General features: G+C 48.0%; 1 protein-coding gene across 1 annotated transcript in view; it reads left to right on the top strand.

The window, feature by feature from the left end:
- Positions 1 to 27,533, top strand: part of LOC140413697 (NACHT, LRR and PYD domains-containing protein 1b allele 2-like) — a 163,859-nt gene that overhangs the window by 121,441 nt on the left and 14,885 nt on the right. The window contains exon 6 of the mRNA XM_072500926.1: positions 2,529 to 2,570. Coding sequence (XP_072357027.1) covers positions 2,529 to 2,570 — 42 coding nt within the window. The remainder of the gene's footprint in view (positions 1 to 2,528; positions 2,571 to 27,533) is intronic.

The raw sequence follows: 27,533 nt of genomic DNA on the forward strand, positions 1-27,533 counted from the left end.
CACACTTAATCAATAGCGCTGATATGCTTTGTTCAGGCTTTCTCCTTGCAAGATGATTCCTGCCATTACAGATGGCACCTGTTTTTCGTAAACCGGCATTGCCCTGGCAAATGTCGTTTGCCACATTGCAAACACAAAATGGAGGATTGGGTCGGCCGCTCAAAATGGCCACCAGCACTGGGAGCACGTTTCTTTTTTAGCTGTGTCACCACCCCAATGACGTCTGCCGCCACTTCTGCCTTTGTGCCAAAATGCCGGAGAATCAATGTGCTGAGCTGCTTTGCTGCCAACTCACTAGCGCAACATATTTGAATCTCACTTTCAAGTTGCAGCTCCGGTTCCCAGAGAAGCCACTCACGGACTTTATCATTGGAGATTCCGAAAACTATTTGATCACGTATCATTGACGACTGGAGTGTGCTGAAGTTGCATGACTATGCCTTCAATTACAAGTCAGCGAGGAAGCTATCGAATGCTCCTCCGCGTTCTGGATGTGAGTCTGGAATATATAGCATTGAAAGGTTTCATTTTTTTTAGGGGTGCAATGCCGATCGAATTGCATAAGAACTTCGTCAACGCTTTTGCTGTCAGCCTCGTTTTCAAAGACAAAAGTGTTGAAAGTTTCAACGCCTCTCATTGGGCTGTGCCTGCAGACTAAGGGCTGCAACTTAAAGTTTAAACTGTTACTTAAACACCCTCCAATTCTCATCTGCGTTACCAGTAATCCGAAGCTGTTATGGTGCCTTGATGCCTTCCATCCCAGGCTTCGTAGTTTTACCGCGCCTTAAGCACCAGATGCCAGAAGCTAGTAAGGTTAGTAGCAAAGATGCGTTTTCTTCCATGTTCTTCAAAATTATCTTTCGTGTATCGGATTTCTTTGTACAGAATCTTCAATCCTGGTACCATTTCATGTTCTATAGACTGGCCGAAGTGAATGATGAACTACAGAACATCTGGTTTAAATAACCTATTGTGAAACAACTGCGTGATGAGATAACTAGGCTAAATAAAATAATAAACTACTAGCACTAATTAACTATTGTAGAGCTACTGCAAAATACACCTATCCTCAAGCACGACCTACCCCCAACTCCCCAGCCACAGGGCCATGTGGTGGGTTTACACTGCCACCCAGTGGTCGGTGGTCGTGCACCTTGCTTTATGCATATCATCACAGCATGTACCAGAGAGTGTCCCAGGAGCCTCTTCACTAAAGTGCCCAACTGAGGTGAGTGTCTCTGGGATGGTGGAGGGTGTTGGAGACAGCAGCAGTGCCATCCTCAGATTCGAGCTCCAGGTTTTCTTGGGTTTCAGGCATGTGAGTCAACTCCATGTCGGTATCGTCATCACTGCTCAGCACACGGGGTGGGGTGGGGGGTTTGGGTTGTGGCACTGGCTTGGGGGTGGGGTCCCCCTCCCCCATCACCAGCAGCTCCTGCAAGACTTAAGTCCAGTCACGCGATTAGACAAGGGCAGGGGGGGGGTGGGGGGGGGGGGGGGGGGTGGCGAGGCTGGTGATGGGTTGGGGTTAGTGTGGAGGTGAGAATTGGGGTCAGGGTGCTTTTGGGGTAAAGTTGGTGTGTGTGGTGATGGGGGTGGTATACATGGCACGGGGAACCGCACCTCAGCGCGGTCCCTCTTCCTGATTCGTGGCCGATCTCACCCCGGTGACTTTCCTTTCCTCAAGCCCACCAACCATGTCCAGGACCCGCTGGTCTGCTACGGTGAGGGGCTGCAGGTCATGCGCTCATCCTTCAGTTTTCTCCTGCTCCCGGCGGTTATGGGTAGCCTGGTGGGACGGAAACAGAAAATGCACAATGGTAGACAGTCCGATGCGTGCAGCTGAGGGGCTGGGTAGCTGGTGGCTTCAGTGGTCAGGCACCCGGTCAAGGCGGCCGGTGTAGTTGCCAACATGCGGTGTTGAATGGGGTTTTTACTGCCCTCCTGGTTGGGCCGGGGTGGTGGGATTATGGGTGTGTGAGACGGGGGTTAGTGCCAGGTTCACAGTGCTGCCTACTCACCCTGGCCGCCTCGAGGATGTTATGCAGTTTCTTGCGGCATTGCTGGCCGGTCCGGACGGTGTTGATGGTGGCTCTGACCACCTCTACCACCTGTGCCCAGGCATGGTGAACAGCAATGACAGCAGCCCCTTTCCCCTGCTGGGAGTGAATTGTGTGCGTATGCAACTTCAGCTCGTCAGCCTCCCGAGTGTCAATCGTGCATCCAGTGAATCCGGCATCGTTTCTCATTGGAACTGATTGTGTTCCATGTGGCGGCAGTGCTAGCCCCTTAACAGTCGTCAAATCGGTCCAGGTGCGGCGCCAGTTCTGCTGTCGTGGAAGTCCACGAATCCTGCCCTGGCTTAGTCTCAGGAACGGAGAATACTGCCGATGATCTGACATACTCAGCATTGGAACCTTATGCTACCAAAGTTCAAGAGAATGAAACAATTGACTGAGAACAAGATTAAAATGAATCAGTCACAATCAGCCTTTATAGCTGAATACAATATTATTTTGTTTTTGCAGAAAATGGTAAAATTTCATCCTTAACCGATTCAGCAATCAAAGGTAAGTGTGGAAGTGCTTTGAAAGCATCCATTTAATTGGAGTTATTTTACCATCTAAAGCAATAAGCAATCAATATTTTGACTTGAAAAGATGTATGTTTACATGAGATGCCGTAATTGTTGCTGCAAACGTTTTACTGGTTATAGACATTTGCTCTGAGTTTCTGTGCAGTCGCGATGAGTTGTGCTGTGTTTGTGCTTGAAAGTTGATTACATGCATACACATCTCTAAAAACCTTTTTGTTAATGAATGTAGCACAGCTTATTTCACAGGGTGCAAGTGAGCTGGAGGTATAGGAAGTGGGTGATATGCCCTCCCTGCTTAGCAGAGGCTGAGGAGACAGCTGGCTATCAATGACTTTGGACTCATGGAACCTTATCCGTAGAAAATAATGGGCTGGATTCTCTGCACCCCTAGCCAAAATCGGGTCCTGCGCCGGGGTGGAGAATCCACTTTTGCGCATGGAATCGGGACCGGTGCCGGTTCCCCGATTTTCCGGGTCGTGAAAAGCGTTGTACTCTCCACCGTGTATCCCCTACCTGTGGCCATTGCTGGAGGCCCACCCCGCCATTCTCCGCCCCCGACCGGCCAAAGTCCCGATGGCGTGGATCTAACATGGTCCTACTGTTCGGGATAATAGCGTGGTGGCTGAGAACTCAGTCCCCGGCCGCCATGGCCGGGGGCGGGCCGATCTGAGGTCAGGGGTGGCCTCATACGGGACCAGGCTAATTTTGGGCGGCGGTCCGGGTCGCACGCGTGGCTGAACGGGGCCATGAAGCACGGCGAGGCCGCTGCCGTGTGCATCATGCGCGGCCTCTTGTTTTTGAAAACTCACCACTATTCTTAGAAGTCCCCCTATACCAAAAAGGGCCGACATTCTCAATGGTGATCAGGGATTCTCACTCCCCGACTCCGATACAGGCTTCAGTGGGTGTTATTCAGGTCAAACTATGTTTTCAAGTTATCCCCCGGTATAACCCATACCTTCACCGAAGATTTCATCTACTTACCAATTAGTAGCATCGATCCTGAGTCCCGCATTGCTAAGTAAGTAAAGTAGATTTTGGAATAACCACTATTTCAGGTTAAATTAAGTTATTTTATTATTATATTTTTTCTTTTAAAAGCTGCAAATACTTTCTTTACAGAAAGGAAAAGGTTTTTGCTTCTGGATCCTTCTGGTTGGATGAAGGGACCTTCAGGCCCAACTTGACAATCAATCTTCTTTTTAAAGTCTGGTCTTCTTTAGATGTATTCGCTGATGAGCTCAGTTGCTGTGTCCTATCTTTCCCATGTACCGAGCTGTGAGAGCTGACTCTGCTGGCTGTCTTTGAGCTGGCTCTGAGCTGACTCTGGCTCCTCTTTAAATTCTAGTCTTCCTTAGATGTATTAGCTATTTTAGCACGGCTGCTCTGCCCTGTCCCTTTCCCATGGCCGAGCTGACTGTAATCTGACTCTGCTTCTCCCCTCTCTCTCTCTCCCTCTGGTTCTGGTTCTGGTTCTGGTTCCCTTTCTTCGGGTTTATATATTTTTCTAACAGTTATCTAGTTTTTATGACTTTATTGTAAAGTAACTTATTTCACTTTGATTGTAAAAAGTATCTTTGATCTAAACCTTCTCATCAAACTAAGTATTCATTTTGACATGACTTCATCTCATAGATCTGATTACATTGTTTCCTTTGTGATGTTCAAAATGCTTTGGTTTCAATAGAGGTGTGAATTTTAATTTCTGCCATTTCTATAGTTTTATTTTCCAATTGTGTCCTCAGCTCATAATTTTCACTTTGATTTTGGCTTTGAATTATGTTTCTCATAGACTGATAGTCTCCAGTTTTCTTTAATTTACCTGGTATGAGCAAATTCATACCTAGAATTGTCACCAAATTCAACTGAACCTTATCTTTTCCTTTCCAGATGCTACTAAGATAGTTACTTTCAATGAAGGTGTGAGCCATTGTTTTTGGCTTCATTCAAAATCCTGTTTGTCTTGTTTGCTAAGCCTGCTTGACCAAGGCTATCTGTATTTTACAATCCTTCCCTGGCAGCTGCTGTTAACCCTTCGTGGGATCTTTCCCTACATTCTCTCGTGTTTCTCTCAGACCAGGTATTGCCAGACTTCCATGTTTCAAATGACACACCTTTCCATATTTTCAATAACACCTCTGACCTGGAAGTGCGGGGGCCCGTATCTGCAGCTAAAGCTGCTAGATTCACGATGGGTCCTTGCTAGCCCCCGGCAGGGCTATCAATATGTGGCCTTTTCACGCTGGTTTTTCTGGCCTGAAAGGCCACAGTTTTTACAACGGCGTGAGGACATAGTCCCTGAAACGGAGAATCCAGCCCAATGTTCAAGGAATATCATATGCACATGCAGGTGCTAGATCATTCTCCAAGGATGTGCAGCACCTGGCTGTTTTGACTTCAGTCTGTCGATGCGAATTTCAGTGTGATCTGCATGCAGCAGAGAGGTTGTCATGAATCAGGAACCCAGTCTTCAAAAAAGTGGGCACAATAAAGAAGCCTTACAACACCAGGTTAAAATCCAACAGGTTTGTTTCGAATCACTATTTGAAACAAACCTGTTGGACTTTAACCTGGTGTTGTAAGACTTCTTACTGTGCGCCCCCCCCCCTCCCCCCCACCCCCCAGTCCAACGCCGTCATCTCCACTTCAAAGAAGTGGGTTGTGCTGTGTTACTTTAACTGAAGTCCTGTTTTGCTGTGGGCTTTGCTGAGTTACTTTAACTGAAGGTGGCACAGTGGCACAGTTGTTAGCATTGCTGCCTCAGAGCGCCAAAGACCTGGGTTTGATTCCGGCCTTGGTGACTGTGGAGTTTGCACGCTTTCCCCATGTTTGTGGGTTTCCTCCAAGTGCTCTGGTTTCCTCCCACAATCCAAAGGTGTACAAGTTAGCTGGATTGTCCATGCTAAATTGCCCCTTAGTGTCCAAAGACATACAAGTTAGGTGGATTGGCTTTGCTCAATGCATGGATTTACGGGGATAGGGCGGTGGAATGGGCATAGGTAGAGTACTTTTTCAGAGGGTTGTCTGCTTTCCCTCTCCACCTGAACTGCCTCCTTCAATGATCTGTACACCCATGCACATAAGTCCCTCTGCTCTTGCACGTCTTTTAGAATTTTACCCCAAATTTTATATTGTCTCACCCTATCAAAATGCATCACCTCGCACTTCTCCTCATCTGACACCTATCTGCCCACTCCCCCAATGTTCTTAATGAATGTATTGCAAAGCAGCTATTTAGGTAATGATACCCAGAGTGTGACAGGAAAGGACAGTGTACAAACATTTTTTTAAAGCTGCGATAGGGGTGGGGGGAATGGTTAAGAGGCAAAAATTACCCCCATCGCTTTCGCTGCTTTTAAAAAATGTTTGTACACTCTGTCCTTTCCTGTCACACTCTGGGTATCATTACCTAAATAACTGCTTTGCAATACTTACATAACCATTTGCTTTGTAAGCCTGTGAATCCCCTCTCCATAACCATTCCCACCTCTAGTTTAAAATTCTCTCTACTTCCCCAGTTATGTGGTTTGCAAGAACACTGGTCGCAGCATGGTTGAGACGCAAGCCAGCCAAAGGTACACCCCCCACTTTCCATGGTACTGATGATGGTGTCCCACAAAGCAAAACTCACTTCTCCCACACCAGTCTTTGATCTCTCATCTCTCTGATTGTATGTACTCTATTACTCTTTGCCAATTTGCACGCAGCTCAGGTAGCTTCATCGATCCTTTCTGTTATGTCTTCAAAAACACCAACAAGTTAGTCAAACATAAATCAAGTACATGCTGGCTTTCCTTAATTAACCCACATTTGTCTATGTGATGATTACTCTTGTCCTGAGTTATTGGGTGGGATTTTCCATCCCCTGACGCCGATTTTGGGCAGGAGTCATGATGCTGGCCGGGAGGCTTCGGCGAGGGCTGGGGGGGACTGGTGGGGCTTGCCCTGGGGGTGGCGAGGGGGTGTCCGGGGGGCACTATCTGACAGGTCAGGCCCGCGCACGGCCGGATGCGCACGCCAATCGGACCCAGCAATTCTCCAGGTGTTTATACCGGGAAGGTTGCTAGCCCCTTGCTGGTGTTGGGGCTGCGCCGATTTTTCCCACGTAAAGCGCCACGGATCCTCTGGACATAGAACATAGAACATACAGTGCAGAAGGAGGCCATTCGGCCCATCGAGTCTGCACCGACCCACATAAGCCCTTATCCCCATAACCCAATAACCCCATCTAATCTTTTTGGACACTGAGGGCAATTTAGCATAGCCAATCCACCTAACCTGCACATCTTTGGACTGTGGAAGGAAACCGAAGCACCCGGAGGAAACCCACGCAGACACGGGGATAACGTGCAGACTCCGCACAGACAGTGACCCAGCAGGGAATCGAACCTGGGACCCTGGCGCTGTGAAGCCATATTGCTAGCCACGTGTGTTACCGTGCTGCCCCAAAATCGGAGGACCAGCCCGTTGGTTCCAGTAGTTTCCCCACCAAAGTTAAACTGATTGGTCTGTAGTTGCACCGACTTATTTTTACTCACTTTTTTGAACATTGGTCGAACATTTGCATTTCTCCAGTTCTCTGGGATTACCCCTGACTCGAAGGAAGACTGAAAACTTATGACCAGTGTTTCCCCAATTTCGACTCCCACTTTCCTCAGTATCCTTGAATGCTTCAAATCCGGTCCTGGTTCCTTATTAACATTACCTCTTCAAAAATGTATCCAAAGGGCAGCACGGTGGCACAGTGCTGCCTCACGGCTCCGAGGTCCCAGGTTCGATCCCGGCTCTGAGTTACTGGCCGTGTGGAGTTTGCGCATTCTCCCCGTGTTTGAGTGGGTTTCGCCCCCACAGCCCAAAGATGTGCAGGCTAGATGGATTGGCCACGCTAAATTGCCCCTTAATTGGAAAAAATTAATTGGGTACTCTAAATTTATCAGAGAAATGTATGTGGTGTATCCAAAATCTCCTTTTCAATTATAAACCCATCTAGTGTCTGAATTACCAAATCTTTTATCGTGGCCTTTCTTTGTAAGGCATTTGTATGTCATTTCCTTGGTAAGGAGAGGTGGCGGGCAGCACAGTGGTGTAAAATCAGGAGTGCTTGACCCTGGGAGACCTCAACATTGACTCTGGAGCACATAACGTGTCATGATATCAAGTCAAGCAAGGGCAAGGAAACCACATACAGCCCTCTTCTAATTGATGATTCAATACTTTTCCATGTTGAAGTACCGAGGGTAACAAGGACACAGACGGTGTGATTTAGTGGTCTCATTACTATGAAAATGGTGCCCCGATCTGCAAGGAGCATTTCCTGCTGGGCTCGCCAACATGAAATGACTCAAGTGCGGCCTTGGCGGAGAAAAAGTCCCCGAGGCAAAAAAAAACGGTTAAGTGCTGTTGAATAATGGGCTCTTTCTCGGCGCTGCAGCCGCCAAGGGACACCCTGCTAAACGTGTACTGTGGGTGGGGACTTTAATGTCCGTGACCAATATTGGCTCAGTAACACCACAACTGACCATGCCAGTCGAGTTCTGAAGGACACAGCTGCCGGATTTGGCAGCGGGTTGTGAGAAAAGTAGCAATACAGCATGAGGAAATTCGAGATACATGTAATGTGGGTAATGTAGTAATAATGGCAACTTCAATTTACATATAAATTGGGTAAACCTATTGAGCACTAATGCTGTGGAGGATAAGTTCCTGGATTGTGCACAGGATGGGTTTGAAGATCAGGATATTTTATATTTAGTACTATGTAATTAGAAATGTCGAATTAATAACCTTGTTTTAAAGGAGCCTTTAGGTAATAATAACCCTAATACAATAGAATTTCACATTGAGTTTGAATATGATATAGTTAATTCTGAAATTAGTGTCTTAAATCTGTACAAGGGAAACAATGAAGGTATGAGTGGCAATTTGGCTGTTGTTAAGGACTTTATTGATGTTATATGTGAGGGTATCCCACACTCAGAAGGATAACTTGGAATACCAGTTCTTGGAGGCGTATATTTTCAATTTTGTGTACTGTGAGAAAAGATATGTTCATCAGGGAGGAACTGTCCAGTCGGTTTGTGATCAATTAATAAAGAATATTTATTCTCGTAAAAGAAAAACACAAGACAAGGAGGACTATATTACACTACAACAGTGCACCTAACTACACTGATGGCTATACAGACAATATTGCATGTATGTTCCCAATTATTCCCAATTGTTCCCAATTACCCACATGTCCTGAACTCTTGAGGCACTTCATGTTCTGAAACAACATCCAATATTATCTAACTCTATGAGCTAAATCCAGCGGATAATTACCACGCACAGGTTATTTGTCTACATTTGGGGAGCACCGAATGCTGCTCTTCAAATTTGGGACAGGGGTATTAAGGCGGTGCTGTAAATACGGGTACGGCTTTCGCTACTTTCCGAAATATAACCTTCCGACAGTTTTGTCGCAACAAAAAATCTATCAGTTTTACCTTATCGCCCTGTTAGTTACGATTGCATATACACACTTCCGAATTATGAGTATTGATCAGAACTGCTTGAACACTTGTGGTTTTCTGTTTCCAATTGGATCTCTAATTCAAATTCTGGGTTCTCCCGGAGTGGTTTTCCACTTCTAGATCGGGTCCCATCAGGATATCGCCAAATAATGTTGCTATTTTTCTCCTTGGTTCAATTGCTCTGTTTTATTACCTTTGCTCTCGAGTCGCCAGGTATCTTTATGACACTGCCACGAGGTTCAAGTCCCAGTAATAATCAATAATCCAATACACCGATTAGTAAGATTTAAATCAAAGCACATTTATTATACACAGTAATCGCTACTTGTGGCACCATCGATAACACACAAGGCGGGACGTAGTGAACTCAATCGAGGCTTTATTGAGCAGACTTGTTCCCCAGCAGCTCAGTTACAGAATGCGGCTGCTGGGAGAACCTGGGTTACATAGAACGATACAGCGCAGTACAGGCCCTTCGGCCCACGATGTTGCACCGAAACAAAAGCCATCTAACCTACACTATGCCATTATCATCCATATGTTTATCCAATAAACTTTTAAATGCCCTCAATGTTGGCGAGTTCACGACTGTAGCAGGTAGGGCATTCCACGGCCTCACTACTCTTTGCGTAAAAAACCTACCTCTGACCTCTGTCTTATATCTATTACCCCTCAGTTTAAAGCTATGTCCCCTCGTGCCAGCCATTTCCATCCGCGGGAGAAGGCTCTCACTGTCCCCCCTATCTAACCCCCTGATCATTTTGTATGCCTCTATTAAATCTCCTCTTAACCTTCTTCTCTCCAACGAAAACAACCTCAAGTCCATCAGCCTTTCCTCATAAGATTTTCCCTCCATACCAGGCAACATCCTGGTAAATCTCCTCTGCACCCGCTCCAAAGCCTCCACGTCCTTCCTATAATGCGGTGACCAGAACTGTACGCAATACTCCAAATGTGGCCGTACCAGAGTTCTGTGCAGCTGCAACATGACCTCCTGACTCCGGAACTCAATCCCTCTACCAATAAAGGCCAACACTCCATAGGCCTTCTTCACAACCCTATCAACCTGGGTGGCAACTTTCAGGGATCTATGTACATGGACACCTCGATCCCTCTGCTCATCCACACTTCCAAGAACTTTACCATTAGCCAAATATTCCGCATTCCTGTTATTCCTTCCAAAGTGAATCACCTCACACTTCTCTACATTAAACTCCATTTGCCACCTCTCAGCCCAGCTCTGCAGCTTATCTATATCCCTCTGTAACCTGCTACATCCTTCCACACTATCGACAACACCACCGACTTTAGTATCGTCTGCAAATTTACTCACCCACCCTTCTGCGCCTTCCTCTAGGTCATTGATAAAAATGACAAACAGCAACGGCCCCAGAACAGATCCTTGTTGTACTCCACTTGTAACTGAACTCCATTCTGAACATTTCCCATCAACCACCACCCTCTGTCTTCTTTCAGCTAGCCAATTTCTGATCCACATCTCTAAATCACCCTCAATCCCCAGCCTCCGTATTTTCTGCAATAGCCTACCATGGGGAACCTTATCAAACGCTTTGCTGAAATCCATATACACCACATCAACTGCTCTACCCTCGTCTACCTGTTCAGTCACCTTCTCAAAGAACTCGATTAAGTTTGTGAGGCACGACCTACCCTTCACAAAGCCATGCTGACTATCCCTGATCAAATTATTCCTATCTAGATGATTATAAATCTTGTCTCTTATAATCCCCTCCAAGACTTTACCCACTACAGACGTGAGGCTCACCGGTCTATAGTTGCCGGGGTTGGCTCTGCTCCCCTTTTTGAACAAAGGGACCACATTTGCTATCCTCCAGTCCTCTGGCACTATTCCTGTAGCCAATGATGACATAAAAATCAAAGCCAAAGGTCCAGCAATCTCTTCCCTGGCCTCCCAGAGAATCCTAGGATAAATCCCATCAGGACCCGGGGATTTATCTATTTTCAGCCTGTCCAGAATTGCCAACACCTCTTCCCTACGTACCTCAATGCCATCTATTCTATTAGCCTGGGTCTCAGCATTCTCCTCCACAACATTATCTTTTTCCTGAGTGAATACTGACGAAAAATATTCATTTAGTATCTCGCCTATCTCTTCAGACTCCACACACAGCTTCCCATCCCTGTCCTTGACTGGTCCTACTCTTTCCCTAGTCATTCGCTTATTCCTGACATACCTATAGAAAGCTTTTGGGTTTTCCTTGATCCTACCTGCCAAATACTTCTCATGTCCCCTCCTTGCTCGTCTTAGCTCTCTCTTTAGATCCTTCCTCGCTACCTTGTAACTATCCATCGCCCCAACTGAAACTTCACACCTCATCTTCACATAGGCCTCCTTCTTCCTCTTAACAAGAGATTCCACTTCTTTGGTAAACCACGGTTCCCTCGCTCGACGCCTTCCTCCCTGCCTGACCAGTACATACTTATCAAGAACACGCAGTAGCTGATCCTTGAACAAGCTCCACTTATCCAGTGTGCCCAACACTTGCAGCCTACTTCTCCACCTTATCCCCCCCAAGTCACGTCTAATGGCATCATAATTGCCCTTCCCCCAGCTATAACTCTTGCCCTGCGGTGTATACGTATCTCTTTCCATCATTAACGTAAACGTCACCGAATTGTGGTCACTGTCCCCAAAGTGCTCTCCTACCTCCAAATCCAACACCTGGCCTGGTTCATTACCCAAAACCAAATCCAACGTGGCCTCGCCTCTTGTTGGCCTGTCAACATATTGTGTCAGGAAACCCTCCTGCACACACTGTACAAAAAACGACCCATCTAATGTACTCGAACTATATCTTTTCCAGTCAATATTTGGAAAGTTAAAGTCTCCCATAATAACTACCCTGTTACTTTCGCTCTTATCCAGGATCATCCTCGCCATCCTTTCCTCTACATCCCTAGAACTATTTGGAGACCTACAGAAGACTCCCAACAGTGTGACCTCTCCTTTCATGTTTCTAACCTCAGCCCATACTACCTCGGAAGATGAGTCCCCATCTAGCATCCTCTCCGCCACCGTAATACTGCTCTTGACTAGCAGCGCCACACCTCCCCCTCTTTTGCCTCTTTCTCTGAGCTTACTAAAACACCTAAACCCCGGAACCTGCAACATCCATTCCTGTCCCTGCTCTATCCATGTCTCCGAAATGGCCACAACATCGAAGTCCCAGGTACCAACCCATGCTGCCAGTTCCTCTACCTTGTTTCGTATACTCCTGGCATTGAAGTAGACACATTTCAAACCACCTACCTGAACACTGGCCCCCTCCTGCGACGTCAAATCTGTGCTCCTGACCTCTATACTCTCATTCTCCCTTACCCTAAAACTACAATCCAGGTTCCCATGCCCCTGCTGCATTAGTTTAAACCCCCCCAAAGAGCACTAACAAATCTCCCCCCCAGGATATTTGTGCCCCTCAGGTTCAGATGTAGACCATCCTGTCTGTAGAGGTCCCATCTTCCCCAGAAAGAGCCCCAGTTATCCAGAAACCTGAATCCCTCCTGCCTGCACCATCCCTGTAGCCACGTGTTTAATTGCTCTCTCTCCCTATTCCTCATCTCACTATCACGTGGCACGGGCAACAACCCAGAGATAACAACTCTGTTTGTTCTAGTTCTGAGCTTCCATCCTAGCTCCCTGAAAGCCTGCCTGACATCCTTGTCCCCTTTCCTACCTATGTCGTTGGTGCCAATGTGGACCACGACTTGGGGCTGCCCCCCCTCCCCCCTAAGGACCCGGAAAACACGATCCGAGACATCACGTACCCTTGCACCTGGGAGGCAACATACCAAACGTGAGTCTCTCACGCTCCCACAAAATCTCCTATCTGTGCCCCTGACTATCGAGTCCCCAATTACTAATGCTCTGCTCCTCTCCCCCCTTCTCTTCTGAGCAACAGGGACAGACTCCGTGCCAGAGGCCCGTACCCCATGGCTTACCCCTGGTAAGTCCCCCCCCCCCACAAGTATCCAAAGCGGTATACTTGTTTCTCAGGGGAACGACCGCAGGGGATCCCTGCACTGACTGCTTCTTCCCAGTCCCTCTTACAGTTACCCATCTATCTCCAATCTTTGGTGTATCTAATTCCCTGAAGCTGCTATCTATGACCCCCTCTGCCTCCCGAATGATCCGAAGTTCTTCCAACTCCAGCTCCAGTTCCCTAACTCGGTCTTGGAGGAGCTGGAGATGGCAGCACTTCCTGCAGGTAAAATCAGCAGGGACACTAACGGCATCCCTCACCTCAAACATCCTGCAGGAGGAACATTGCACTCCCTTCCCTGACATCCCTCTAACTTTCTACCAAGATCTGGCTATCAACTAAATTAAATTAAAAAAAAAAAAAATAATAATAATAAAATATGGTACCTCACACCAATGGGTTTTATTATTAGGTTAGAGGAGGAGGGCGGGTGGGAGACACTACATGTGTAGTGTCTCGGGTTTCCTCTCCACCAGAATTTATTGGTGAGGGTCTTCCCAGAAGTCCGCGGGTCGAACTTCCTGTTCCCGCCTTAAACACTAAAATTAAAAAAAAAACAGCAAAGAGGGACCGAAAACGGGATCAGGTAAGTGTTTACCGCTGAAATTGACTAGCCTGCTCCTGTGAAGGTCTCCCAGAAATTGACTAACCTGCTCCGCTCCCGCTGAAATCGACTGGCCTGCTCCTGCAAAGACAAGTGTTTTTAAAGGAGAGACTTACCTCCCAGAAATCACTTGCGCACTTCTCCCGCTGAAATTGACTAACCTGCTCCGCTCCCGCTGAAATCAACTGGCCTGCTCCTGCAAAGACAAGTGTTTTTAAAGGAGAGACTTACCTCCCAGAAATCACTTGCGCACTTCTCCCGCTGAAATTGACTAACCTGCTCCGCTCCCGCTGAAATCGACTGATTCTTATACCCCGCCTTTCTGGGTGGAGCCCAGTAGGCGGCAGATCCAATCAGGACCCAGTATCTATCCACCAATAGCCTCTCGGCATCATGGTGTACCGTATTACCCCTAATACATACCGCCACACTACTCATGCACAAATTCTACGTCTAAGCTACTTCTAAAACTAACAGGCCTATATTTAACTTTGGACTGGCCCACCAGGTCAGGGGAACAAATGGCCTTTCGTTCGGGTTCTGAGCCTGCGGGATTCGAAGTTGGTACGGATTGGTAGCTAGGAGCGCCTATCTCGTAGTGAGTGTTGAATTAAGACTTACGATTGTCGGTCTTCACTGCACCGGTCACGGTCAATGTTGGTTCGTTGCTGGGTGACCCGGGCAGGAAGGAGAGAGTGAAGAGGAGCTGCTGAAGAGTGAAGAGAGAGCGATTTGAACTTGGGGCTCAACTCTTATAGTCCACAGGGGCTTCCCGCCTTTCGGGGCGATCCCTGTATCTGGTCCCAAGTGATTGGACTTTGTCCCAATCGCTTGGTTCAATTTTCTCCAATACTGGAGCGGGTCCTTGATCGATGGGCGGTCTTGAGGTGCTCGTTCACCTCCTTTGTGTTGGCTCCTGCTGGCGCCGAGGAGTCTGGCTTTGCTTTGTGTGTCAAAAAATGTTACTCATTGTTCCCGGGGATTGCTCATCAGTATGCAGATGGCTGTTACTTTGTTATGCTGATGGCCGCTGGTATTGATGTTGTCTGGTTTTTTGCAGAGGTAAATACACAGCAAACCTGCAGCTGCTGGTTTTTGTCTTGTTGGCTGACTTTCCCATCAGCCTTTGCCGTTCGCCATTTTAAATCGGGAGTTGGCCAATTTAGGTGGCTACACCTCACAACCCCCTGCACTTGGTTGGGCGAACCACAGTTGTCCAGCATGGAGGAAGTCCATGTTTTGTTGCATTCGGAGTTCAGTAAATCCAGCGATGATCATTGCAAAGAATAGGGGCCCTAGATTCATTCTGTAGTTTGTCTGTCTTCCGTGTATTTCCGTGTCTTTCCTAGGGAATCAAGCATAGCATTGTGTTATTATCGTTGGTTAACATCTGTATTTTAGTCTTTCTCCAATAATTCCAATTACCCTTTATGATTGTCACCATGTGTGACTCCCCCGTTTTGTTTTAAATAGATTTTGGAGAGAGACCAGAAATGCAAATTAAAAGTGCAGAATTCCATTGTTCGAGTATCTCACAGCTTGTGTGGTCGATGTTTGGAGTGAGCGGACATTTTCTTCGACCAGTCTCCATCTTACTCACAAGCATGGGAGATTGAGGCTTAGCTTAACCAGCCGAATTTCAAGGCGGCCAGTTTTATAAAGTTTTGTCCCAGGGGCACAGACGGGTTCCGTGAATAGCAACAGTAATCAACAACCGTTGTGTCTTAAGTGTAATTAGCATGTGAGAGTGAACGACCGAAGGGTTCTAGAAAAAGGTGGAAGAGAGAAGGGTTTCGAGTGCGGAGCGTTGTGGAATACATTTTTTATCCCACAACCAAACAGAGGGGATAGGGTCAGAATGGAAGTGAAGATTAAGACCTGCCCAAGGCAATGTAGTGTGCAGAAAACCATTCCAGTGAATCTGAGGGTGACATGGGGTGCGTATAGGCCGCTACAGGTAACAAAGTTGTGGGATCCCCGGATAGGGCGGGGAAAATGTCATTTCTCCACTACCAGACCTGTACTTGACCAGTTTTTGGAGTCCTCAGGTAGGGCAGTGATCAGTGCCGTGTCTCCCTACCTGGGGACCGTGACAAACGGGAAGAGTTTGTATTCTTGTGAAATCTTTCTCCATGCGGATAGCACATCTAAAAGGCGGGAAGTTCACCAACTACAAGTACTGAAAAACGGAAAAAATCTCTCATCGTGTGAATTCGATGAGGTGTGCGGTTCAGCATGGGGTCAACAGATTGTGTCTTTGACTGTATAGAGATCTTTTTATACGATGTGGTGTCGGTCTGACATGAATTAAAATCATGTGTTAAAAAGAGGTGAGGAAGAAGAAGAGGAAGAGGGCCAGAGGCTCCATCAGAAATTGGATACTTTAATTCTTAGTAGGCATCCACTTGTTATCATCTGGACACTTCAGATATTTGCGTACATTAATTATTCCGCTAAATCATTTCCCAGAAATTGTCTGAATTATCTTCCCCTCCTGGCCGCCAGACCTGCGTCTGCAGGTTCATAAAGTTGCTCTGGGCGTTTGCCGCATGGGCCTGTAAATTGTCGGATCTGCCATGCCTTACCAATCTGCGAGAAGGGTTACGGTGCCATGTGGAGGATTGGGGTTGTGGCGTGGCGGAGGGCAGTCATGGTCTGGGGTGCTGGAAGTGGAAGCAATGTTGCGAGGGGAGGGCAGATAAATGGGTGGTTACGTTGGGCTCCGTAGGCTTTGAGTTGGTTGATGTGGAACCAACCAGTCTTACCGTGAGGGTATGTTATTTTGTAAACTGAGGGGCTTACTTTGTCAGAAATGGAGTAGGGGCCTGCGAATTTAGGGGGCAGGATGGAGCTTGGGTTGCACACGGTAGCATTGTGGATAGCAGAATTGCTTCACAGCTCCAGGGGCCCAGGTTCGATTCCGGCTTGGGTCACTGTCTGTGCGGAGTCTGCACATCCTCCCCATGTGTGCGTGGGTTTCTCCGGGTGCTCCGGTTTCCTCCCACAGTCCAAAGATGTGCAGGTTAGGTGGATTAGCCATGATACATTGCCCTTAGTGTCCAAAATTGCCCTTAGTGTTGGGTGGGGTTGCTGGGATAGGGTGGAGGTGTGGACTTGGGTAGGGTGCTCTTTCCAAGAGCCGGTGCAGACTCGATGGGCCGAATGGCCTCCTTCTGCACTGTAAATTCTCTGAGAGGTCTATGAGATAACTTGCTGGCCGACTGTGTATTCTATGGGGTGGACCTTTTTGTCAAAGTTGGCTTTACTCTGCCTATTCCTCGCGCCTAGTCGGACAGCAGCAGCCCATTGTGCCGGTTTAATGTTTTCGGTGACCTGTTGCACTGCTTTGTCGTGGTTGAGAGCGGTTACTGCGGGGTTGGCCAAATCAAGTTCTAATAAATACTCAATGCCTTTCATGGGTCTCCAAGTATTAAAGGTGTGTGTGTGGGGGGGGGGGGGGGGAGGGGGGGGTGTGTGAAACCTGTAGAACTGGAAACCGAGTTTCTAATGTACATGAGGGCAAAGGGAAGTACTGTGTCCCAAGTGGTGTTGTTCTGCTGCACCGTTTTCCTAATCGTCGTTTTTAAAGTGTGGTTCATGCGCTCTATGATGGCACTGGACTGGCTATGTGGAATTACTGTTGAATGCCAAATATTGTCATTACCATTTGCATTCCCCTGCCGGTGAAGTGGGAACCTTGGTCTGACTCAATGCTGCGTGGAAGATCCCAGCACGTGAATATCTGATGGGTCAAGATTTTAGCGGTGGCCTTTGCTGTGTTGGAATGAGTAGGAAATGCCTCGACCCATTTAGTGAATGTATCGATAATGACCAGAACATATTTGAAACCATTTCTGCAGGGGGTAGGGGACCAATATAATCGATTTGAAGATTTGTCCAGAGCCCTCTACAGGTCAGGTGTGTCTTAATTATCCCTTCAAATTTGGGAATTTGAATCTAGGTGGGAATTGAATCCAATCCAATCGCTAAGACAGGTCCTTTTAAATTTCAGGAGTTTAAATTAATTTAAATTAATCTAGAATTGTGCAGTGTAGGTTAACAAGGGCTGCCCCACCTACTCACATAACTGGTAGGCAGTTAAGTGTCAGTCACTTTAATCTACTTTGATCTGAAAGCAGATGGGGAGGGGAGTCAACTCAGGCCAATTTAAAAAGAGCAACTTGTGACTCATTCCCATTGAGTTCTCCCAGTGAGCCAGTGAAGACACAGCCAGAGTGGGACAGCAAAGAGTGAGTTTGGGAATTTGAATCTAGGTGCGAATTCGAAGGTGGGTGGGGAGCAGGTGCTTTTTATCCCTGGTAAGTGACTGGTAAGTAGTTTTTCTTTTCATTGTCTTATTTATTTTTTCTTTCGTTGTTTAGAATTGTAGTTGTATACGTTTACCCAAGGTTTAAGACATGGCAGGAGATCCCAATCCTGTACCATGCTCCTTGTGTGCGATGTGGGAGCTCAGGGACGCGTCCACTGTCCATGGCTCCTTCACATGCATGACGTGTATCCAGTTGCAGCTCCTGTTAGACGACTTGATGGCTCTGGAGCTGCAGATGGACTCACTTTGCAGCATCCGCGATGCTGAGGACGCCGTGGACAGCATGTTTAGCGAGTTGGTCATACCGCAGGTGAAAGTTACTGAGGGAGATAGAAAATGGGTGACCAAAAGACAGAGCAAGAGTAGGAAGGCAGTGCAGGTGTCCCCTGCGGTCATCTCCCTGCAAAACAGATATACCGCTTTGGATACTGTTGAGGGAGATGGCTCACCAGGGGAAGGCAGCAGCAGCCAGGGCCATGGCACCGTGGCTGGCTCTGCTGCGCAGCTGAGCAGGAAGAAGAATGGCAGGGCTATGGTGACAGGGGATTCAATCGTAAGGGGAATAGACAGGCGGTTCTGCAGACGCAATCGAGACTCCAGGATGGTATGTTGCCTCCCTGGTGCAAGGGTCAAGGATGTCTCGGGCGCGGCTGCAGGACATTCCGGTGGGGGGTTGAATAGCCAGCTGTCGTAGCGCACACAGGCACCAACGATATAGGTACAAAACGGGACGAAGTCCTACAAGCTGAATTCAGGGAGTTAGGAGTTAAAGTAAAAAGTTGGACCTCAAAGTAGTAATCTCATGATTGCTACCAGTGCCACGAGCTAGTCAGCGGAGGAATGTCAGTATAGATAGGATGAATGCGTGGCTTGAGAGATGGTTCAAGAGGGAGGGATTCAAATTCCTGGGGCATTGGAACCGGTTCTGGGGGAGGTGGGACCAGTACAAACCGGACGGTCTGCACCTGGCCAGGACTGGAACCGATGTCCTGGGGGGTGTTTGCTGGAGCTGTTGGGGAGGGTTTAAACTAATGTGGCAGGGGGATGGGAACCGATGCAGGAAGTTGGAAGGTAGTAAAACAGGGACAGAAACAAAAGGCAGTAAGGAGGAAAGTGTAAGGCAGAGAACCCATAGTCAAAAAATCAAAAATGGCGACAGTACAAGGTACAGTGACTGAGGGGAGCTCAGTGAATAGGACCAGTAATACTAAAAGGAATAAAACGGGAAGTAAAAACATTAATGGTAAGCGATGCGGCAGGCTGTTACATGAAGATATGGGTTCAGTGACAAGGAAAATTAGGAGAAAAGGTAAGAGGAAATATAACTCAGGAGAGGTTACTGATCGAGGTGTCAAGATTCAAAACAGAGGTAAAAAAGCCAACATAAGAGTACTTTACCTGAATGCTCGTAGTATTCGGAATAAGGTAAATGAGTTGATGGCGCAAATCATCGTGAATGACTATGATTTAGTGGCCATTACTGAGACATGGTTAAAGGATGATCACGACTGGGTGTTAAATATCCACGGGTATCAAACTATTCGGAAGGACTGAGTGGATGGTAAGGGAGGTGGTGTAGCTCTGTTATTTAAGGATGACATCCGGGCAATAGTAAGGGATGACATCGGTGCTATGGAGGATAAGGTTGAATCCATTTGGGTGGAAATCAGGAATAGTAAGGTGAAAAAGTCACTGATAGAAGTAGCCTATAGGCCACCAAATAGTAACATTATGGTGGGGAAGGCAAGAAACAAAGAAATAATGGATGCATGTAGAAATGGTACAGCAGTTATCATGGGGGATTTAAATCTACATGTCGATTGGTTTAACTAGGTCGGTCAAGGCAGCCTTGAGGAGGAGTTTATAGAATGTATCCGCGATAGTTTCCTAGAACAGTATGTAATGGAACCTACGCGGGAACAAGCGGTCCTAGATCTGGTTCTGTGTAATGAGACAGCATTGATTCATGATCTCATAGTTAGGGATCCTCTTGGAAGGAGCGATCACAATATGGTGGAATTTAAAATACAGATGGAGGGTGAGAAGGTAAAATCAAACACTAGTGTTTCGTGCTTAAACAAAGGAGATTACAATGGGAAGAGAGAAGAACTAGCTAAGGTAGACTGGGAGCAAAGACTTTATGGTGAAACAGTTGAGGAACAGCAGAGAACCTTCCAAGCGATTTTTCACAGTGCTCAGCAAAGTTTTATACCAACAAAAAGGAAGGACGGTAGAAAGAGGGAAAATCGACCGTGGATATCTAAGGAAATAAGAGAGAGTATCAAATTGAAGGAAAAAGCATGCAAAGTGGCAAAGATTAGTGGGAGACTAGAGAACTGGGAAATCTTTAGGGGGCAACAGAAAGCTACTAAAAAAGCTATAAAGAAGAGTAAGATAGATTATGAGAGTAAACTTGCTCAGAATATAAAAACAGATAGTAAAAGTTTCTACAAATATATAAAACAAAAAAGAGTGGCTAAGGTAAATATTGGTCCTTTAGAAGATGAGAAGGGAGATTTAATAATGGGAGATGAGGAAATGACTGAGGAACTGAACAGGTTTTTGGGGTCTGTCTTCACAGTGGAAGACACAAATAACATGCCAGTGACTGATAGAAATGAGGCTATGACAGGTGAGGACCTTGAGAGGATTGTTATCTCTAAGGAGGTAGTGATGGGCAAGCTAATGGGGCTAAAGGTAGACAAGTCTCCTGGCCCTGATGGAACGCATCCCAGAGTGCTAAAAGAGATGGCTAGGGAAATTGCAAATGCACTAGTGATAATTTACCAAAATTCACTAGACTCTGGGGTGGTCCCGGCGGATTGGAAATTAGCAAACGTAACACCACTGTTTAAAAAAGGAGGTAGGCAGAAAGCGGGTAATTATAGGCCAGTGAGCTGAACTTCGGTAGTAGGGAAGATGCTGGAATCTATCATCAAGGAAGGAATAGCGAGGCATCTGGATGGAAATTGTCCCATTGGGCAGACGCAGCATGGGTTCAAAAAGGCAGGCTGTGCCTAGCTAATTTAGTGGAATTCTTTGAGGACATTACCAGTGCAGTAGATAACGGGGAGCCAATGTATGTGGATATCTGGATTTCCAGAAAGCCTTTGACAAGGTGCCACACGAAAGGTTGCTGCATAAGATGAAGATGCATGGCATTAAGTGTAAAGTAGTAGCATGGCTAGGGGATTGGTTCATTAATAGAAAGCAAAGAGTGGGGATTAATGGGTGTTTCTCTAGTTGGCAATCAGTAGCCAGTGGTGTACCTCAGGGATCAGTGTTGGGCCCACAATTGTTCACAATTTACATAGATGATTTGGAGTTGGGGACCAAGGGCAATGTGTCCAAGTTTGCAGAAGACACTAAGATGAGGGGTAAAGCAAAAAGTGCAGAGGATACTGGAAGTCTGCAGAGGGATTTGGATAGGCTAAGTGAATGGGCTAGGGTCTGGTAGATGGAATACAACGTTGACAAATGTGAGGTTATCCATTTTGGTAGGAATAATGCAAAAGGAATTATTATTCAAATGATAAAATATTAAAACATGCTGCTGTGCAGAGAGACCTGGGTGTGTTAGTGCATGAGTCGCAAAAAGTTGGTTTACAGGTGCAACAGGTGATTAAGAAGGCGAATGGAATTTTATCCTTCATTGCTAGAGGGATGGAGTTTAAGACTAGGGAGGTTATGCTGCAATTGTATAAGCTGTTAGTGAGGCCACACCTGGAATATTGTGTTCAGTTTTGGTCTCCTTACTTGACAAAGGACGTACTGGCACTGGAGCATGTGCAGAGGAGATTCACTAGGTTAATCCCAGAGCTGAAGGGGTTGGATTACGAGGAGAAGTTGAGCAGACTGGGACTGTACTCATTGGAATTTAGAATGATGAGGGGGGATCTTATAGAAACATTTAAAATTATGAAGGGAATAAATAGGATAGATGCGGGCAGGTTGTTTCCACTGGCGGGTGAAAGCAGAACTAGGGGGCATAGCCTCAAAATAAGGGGAAGTAGATTTAGGACTGAGTTTAGGAGGAACTTCTTCAACCAAAGGGTTGTGAACCTTTGGAATTCCTTGCCCAGTGAAGCAGTAGAGACTCCTTCATTAAATGTTTTTAAGATAAAGATCGATAGTTTTTTGAAGAATAAAGGGATTAAGGGTTATGGTGTTCGGGCCGGAAAGTGGAGCTGAGTCCACAAAAGATCAGCCATGATCTCATTGAATGGCGGAGCAGACTCGAGGGGCCAGATGGCCTACTCCTGCTCCTAGTTCTTATGTTCTTAGCATAACGGTCGGGATCGTTTTGAGCACAAATGAGGCAATTCTCACCATAATGGGTGACATCGCTTTTCAATTCAGGCAACCAACCTTTGGGTGTCTACCAGACACCTTTGGGTGTCTGCCAGAAGTGACCATTGCGGGCTCCAGCTTTAGCTAAGGCGTCTGCCTTGAGATTACTGGGTGGGGAGGTGCACTTTAATTTTCTCTTTAACTTTAATGATGCTATATGTGCGGCCAGCGGCTTCTTTAAGGATGTGTTTCAGTACAGGGAGGAGGGTAGGGGTTTTCCGTCGGCGGACACAAAATCACGAGTTTCCCATAGGGGAATTCGGTTAAACTGTTGCAAACATACATGCTGTCTGGGTGTATGTCCGCAGGCATTGGGAAAGAGTCCGGGTGGTCAATTACATAGGCTATGGCTGCGAGCTCTGGTGCCTGGGCTCCTAAATGTCCTGGTAATTTTAAAGATACCTCTTCTAGTGAGTGTCCCTGTGGATCCTCAATATAAATCCCGCAACTAGTTATCCTAACACCATCCTCTACAGTGAAGGAGCCGTCCACATAGATTTTAAATGTGTTCACTGAGTTTTGGGAACCTGGTTTCTCTCTGCCTGCATGTGACTGCAGTGAATTGGGAATAAAGGGTCCTGTGTGGTGTTTGGCTATAATGATCTGGCACTCATGTGGGGTCCCTGCATATTGTAAATTGTCTGCTAAAAATGTATGGGTCTTGGTACGCTTTATGGAGGTGTCCCCGCCTTGCAGTAATACTGTCCAACGAGCTGCTCTGACCTGGCTAACTGAACCGTCCTTTAGTCTGCCGTCTAACAAAAGTTGAGTGGGGGTGTGATCGGTGAGAATCGTGACTGGGTTGAGGCCTGTAATATATGCGAAATATTGAACTGCCCAAAAGACTGCAAGCAGGTGTCGTTCACAGCCAGAAAATCCCTGTTCCATGAGGTCTAGAACTCTGGAAGCATAGACCACTAGTCCTAATCGGTCATGGCATCCCTGTCGGAGCACTGCTGATGGTGTTTGATCGGTGGTTGCTACTTCTCTGGCATATGGCAAGTTAGGGTCGGGAACTTGTAAAGCGGGGCTGTTCCTATGTTTTGTGAGGGCCACAAAGAATCCAGCAAAAGTTTTAAGGATACAAAGTAATAACATTTATTTCCAATAACATATATATATATAACAGCAGCAGCAACGTCCCTTGCTGCACACTCCTTCCTGCTGGTTCCAAACTGGCCAGCTTTATTTATACTTGGAGTTTACTAATGGTTTCTCTGCCCCCCTCATTGGGGAAGCTCATACTCCCACAGGATTGTGGGATTGTCATTAGTCCCCAGCCAATGGTAAGCAGGCAGGTTATAACATCCCTCCCCCCCCAAAGTCCAAGGAATCCACCGAAGACCCTGGCGAAGGAGGGCGTCGGACTCGTTTGGCCGCAGGCCGGACACCATTTGCACGCGGCCCTGGATCAGGCGGCGTGTAACGAGATGGAGACCGGCGCTTCCGTGATGAACGGCGCAACGGTTGTACATCCACGACCCGTGGATCCGAGGATTCCCCCTCTGATGCATCCTGTGTCTCCATCTCGGAGTCAGAGTCTGCTGCCTCCGTGATGTCAGCGTCTCTATCTCCATTCAGTCCCGTAACGACCTGCGCAGGCTTCGAGTGAGGCACCAGTGGAAGATTGTGAGGACTACCTTCCCTTGTCTCTGGTCTCTGCGGCTGTAGAAATGAGCTCCGGGGGCGGGGAATCTTTTGACGGGATAGTCTTCTGGACCGAACGTGGTCTACATGTTTTCGCTGGAGACGACCCTGGGCTTGCACTTGGTAAGATATCGGGCCCGTTTGGTGAAAGATTACACCAGGAACCCATTGGGCACCACCAGCAAAATTCCGAACGACCACTGGGTCACCGAGCACAAACTGCTGAATCGGCCGATGCCGAGAAAATCCCTGTCCTTGCCGTTCTTGTGTGCGGCGTACTTTTGCGCCAATGTCCGGGAAAACCATACTAAGGCGGGTGCGAAGCCTCCGGCCCATTAGGAGTTCTGCGGGAGCTACCCCAGTCACTGCATGGGGGGTGGTCCTGTACGTAAACAAAAAGCGAGCCAGTCTCGTGTCCATTGATCCGGAAGACTGCTTCTTTAGGCCTCTTTTGAATGTCTGCACTGCGCGCTCTGCCAACCCATTTGAAGCCGGGTGGAAAGGGGCAGTGCGGATATGGCGGATGCCGTTCATCTTCGTGAACCTCGCAAACTCCTCACTCGTGAATGGAGTGCCGTTATCCGTGACCAGCACCTCGGGGAGGCCATGCGTACTAAACGATAAACGCATCTTTTCAATTGCTGCGCAGGACGTTGTCCCCTGCATCTTATGCACCTCTAGCCATTTGGACTGGGCGTCAATTAGTAGAAGGAACATGGATCCTTGAAAAGGGCCTGCGAAATCTGCATGCAAGCGCGCCCAAGGCCGCCCTGGCCATTCCCAGTGATGTAGGGGCGCGGCCGGCGGAAGCTTCTGATACTCCTGGCAAATGGAGCAGTTTTGGGCCACCTGCTCAATGTCGGTGTCGAGGCATGGCCACCAGACATAACTCCGGGCCAACATTTTCATTTTGGTCACGCCTGGATGCCCATTGTGCAAGTCTGTTAGTATCAGCTCCTGGCCTTTTTCCAGGACAATCACATGCGTCCCCCACAAGAGGATGCCGTCTTCCACGCTGAATTCTGACAGCTTGGAGGAAAATGCCCGCAACTCGCCTGGGAGCTGCCTATGCTGCCCACCATACAGGACTATGTGCCGAACCTTTGACAGGACTGGCTCCGTCTGGGTCCACTCACGGATCTGTGATGCCGTGACAGGCAAGGTGTCCATAAAATTTAGGGTTGCAACCACCTCACCGGCCGTGGGGGTTGACATGGGGCCGGTCGATAAAGGCAATCGGCTCAGTGCGTCGGCATTTGCTATCTGCGTACCTGGTTTGTGCTCCAGAGAATACTCGTATGCAGCTAGCAACAAACCCAGCGCTGGATCCGTGCAGAAGTAATGGGCGGTATTGGCTTATCCTCTCTGAAAAGTCCCAGCAGGGGCTTATGATCAGTCACGATAGTGAAATGGCGGCCGTACACGTACTGTTGGAAGCGTTTCACCGCATAAACCACTGCCAGGCCCTCCTTCTCGATCTGCGTGTACCTCTTCTCCGCTGCAGTCAATGTGCGGGAGGCGAAAGCTATCGGTCGCTTGGCCCCGTTCTCCATCTTGTGGGTCAGGACGGCCCCAATACCATACAGGGATGCATCACATGTGACGAGTAAAGGCTTTCCAGGATCATAGTGGGTTAGTAACCCAGACGACGACAATTGTTGCTTTACCCGCCGGAAAGCGGTTTCTTGCGGCTGACCCCAAACCCAGGTGTGATTTTTCTTTAGCAAAAGGTGCAAAGGGGCCAGCATAGTTGCCAGATTGGGGAGGAACTTCCCGTAATAGTTTACGAGACCGAGAAAAGAACGAAGATGCGAAGTGTCAGTCGGGGCGGGGGCATGTTGAATTGCACGCCCCTTCTCTGCAACGGGGTGCAGACCTTTGCGGTCCACCCGATAACCTAGGTAGACTACTTCCTTTGCCTGAAATATGCACTTTGTGCGATGTAAACGGACTCCAGCCTCCGAAAGGCGTCTAAGGACAGCCTCCAGATTTTCCAAATGTTCCTGCTCCGACGTCCCTGTAATCAAAACGTCATCTAGGTAGACAGCCACACGTGGTAAACCTCTCAAAATGCCCTCCATAACACGTCGAAAAATTGCGCAGGCAGAGGCTACTCCAATGGGCAACCGTGTATATTCATACAGGCCCCAGTGTGTCGTTACATATGGTCGGGAGGCAGGGTCCAGCTCCAACTGCAGGTAGGCGTGACTCATATCTAATTTTGTGAACGAGAGTCCACCTGCAGGTTTCACGTAGAGATCCTCTATGCGAGGCATTGGATATCGGTCGAGTCGGGAAACCGTATTCACTGTAAGTTTATAGTTGCCACACAAGCGAACTGTGGCATCTGGCTTCATTACAGGTACAATTGGTGCTGCCCAGTCAGCAAAACGGACGGGCTTGATAATACCCAAACTCTCCAAACGAGTGAGCTCCCCTTCTACCTTCTCGAGCAAGGCGTAAGGCACTGGGCGCGCCCGGAAATAGCGCGGCGTGGCTCCTGGTTCAACTTGGATACGGGCTACGGCCCCTTTTATTTTCCCCAAACCAGGCTGGAATACATCTGGGCATCGTCCTAGCACCTCAGTCAACCCTTCAGAAACTGTTTGGAGGATGTGCTGCCATTGCAACCGCAAATGGCGCAACCAGTCCCGACCCAACAGGGTGGACCCATGGCCGCGCACCACGATAAGTGGGAAACGCCCCTCCTGGCGTCCATAGACAACAGGGGTCATTGTAGTTCCTGCAATGTCCAGTGGTTCCCCCGTGTAGGTGGCCAACCTGGCCTGTGAGTCGGTTAATGTAAGGGTCTGTATACCCTGCTTGATGCGGTCGAATGTCCTCTGGGCGATCACGGAGACCGCTGCGCCAGTATCCAACTCCATCTCAAGCGGGTGGCCATTGACCCGTACTGTCACCTTAATGGGGGCCACACGAGGAGCTGCCAAACAATGCAGCTGCAAGCAGTCGTCTTCCGTCTCCACGTCCTCAGGAGTAGTCGCCGCAGGTTCATCCACATGGAAGGTACGGCCTCTGGGCTGGTCCCAGTTACGCCCCCTGGGCTGGTCCCAGTTTCGGTCTGAACGACGGCGCCTCTGGCGCCCCCAGGACCACCGTCCGCAACGGGGTCGGCGCCTACAAGTCTGACATGGACATGGCTCCTCATTCATTGGCTCTGGAGAAGGATCCCTTCGGGGAGGAATGTCCGACGGCCACTGGCGTCGGTCCGGACGTTGCCTCGCCCAAGGTACCGCAGGAGTGCGGTGGGACGTTTTCGGATGGAAGGAGTTGCGCTCCAAGGCATGCACTTCCATTCCCTGTAGCTCCTGTACTCCTCGCTCTGCGCTCTCTTGGGACAATACTATTTGAGTGGCCTGTTGAAAAGTCAATGTTGGCTCCGCTAACAACTTTCTCTGGGTGGCCGCATTGTTAATACCGCAAGCCAAACGGTCGCGTAACATTTCTGACAAGG

This window comes from Scyliorhinus torazame, chromosome 1 (genome assembly GCF_047496885.1).
Source record: "Scyliorhinus torazame isolate Kashiwa2021f chromosome 1, sScyTor2.1, whole genome shotgun sequence".
NCBI lineage: Eukaryota > Metazoa > Chordata > Chondrichthyes > Carcharhiniformes > Scyliorhinidae > Scyliorhinus > Scyliorhinus torazame.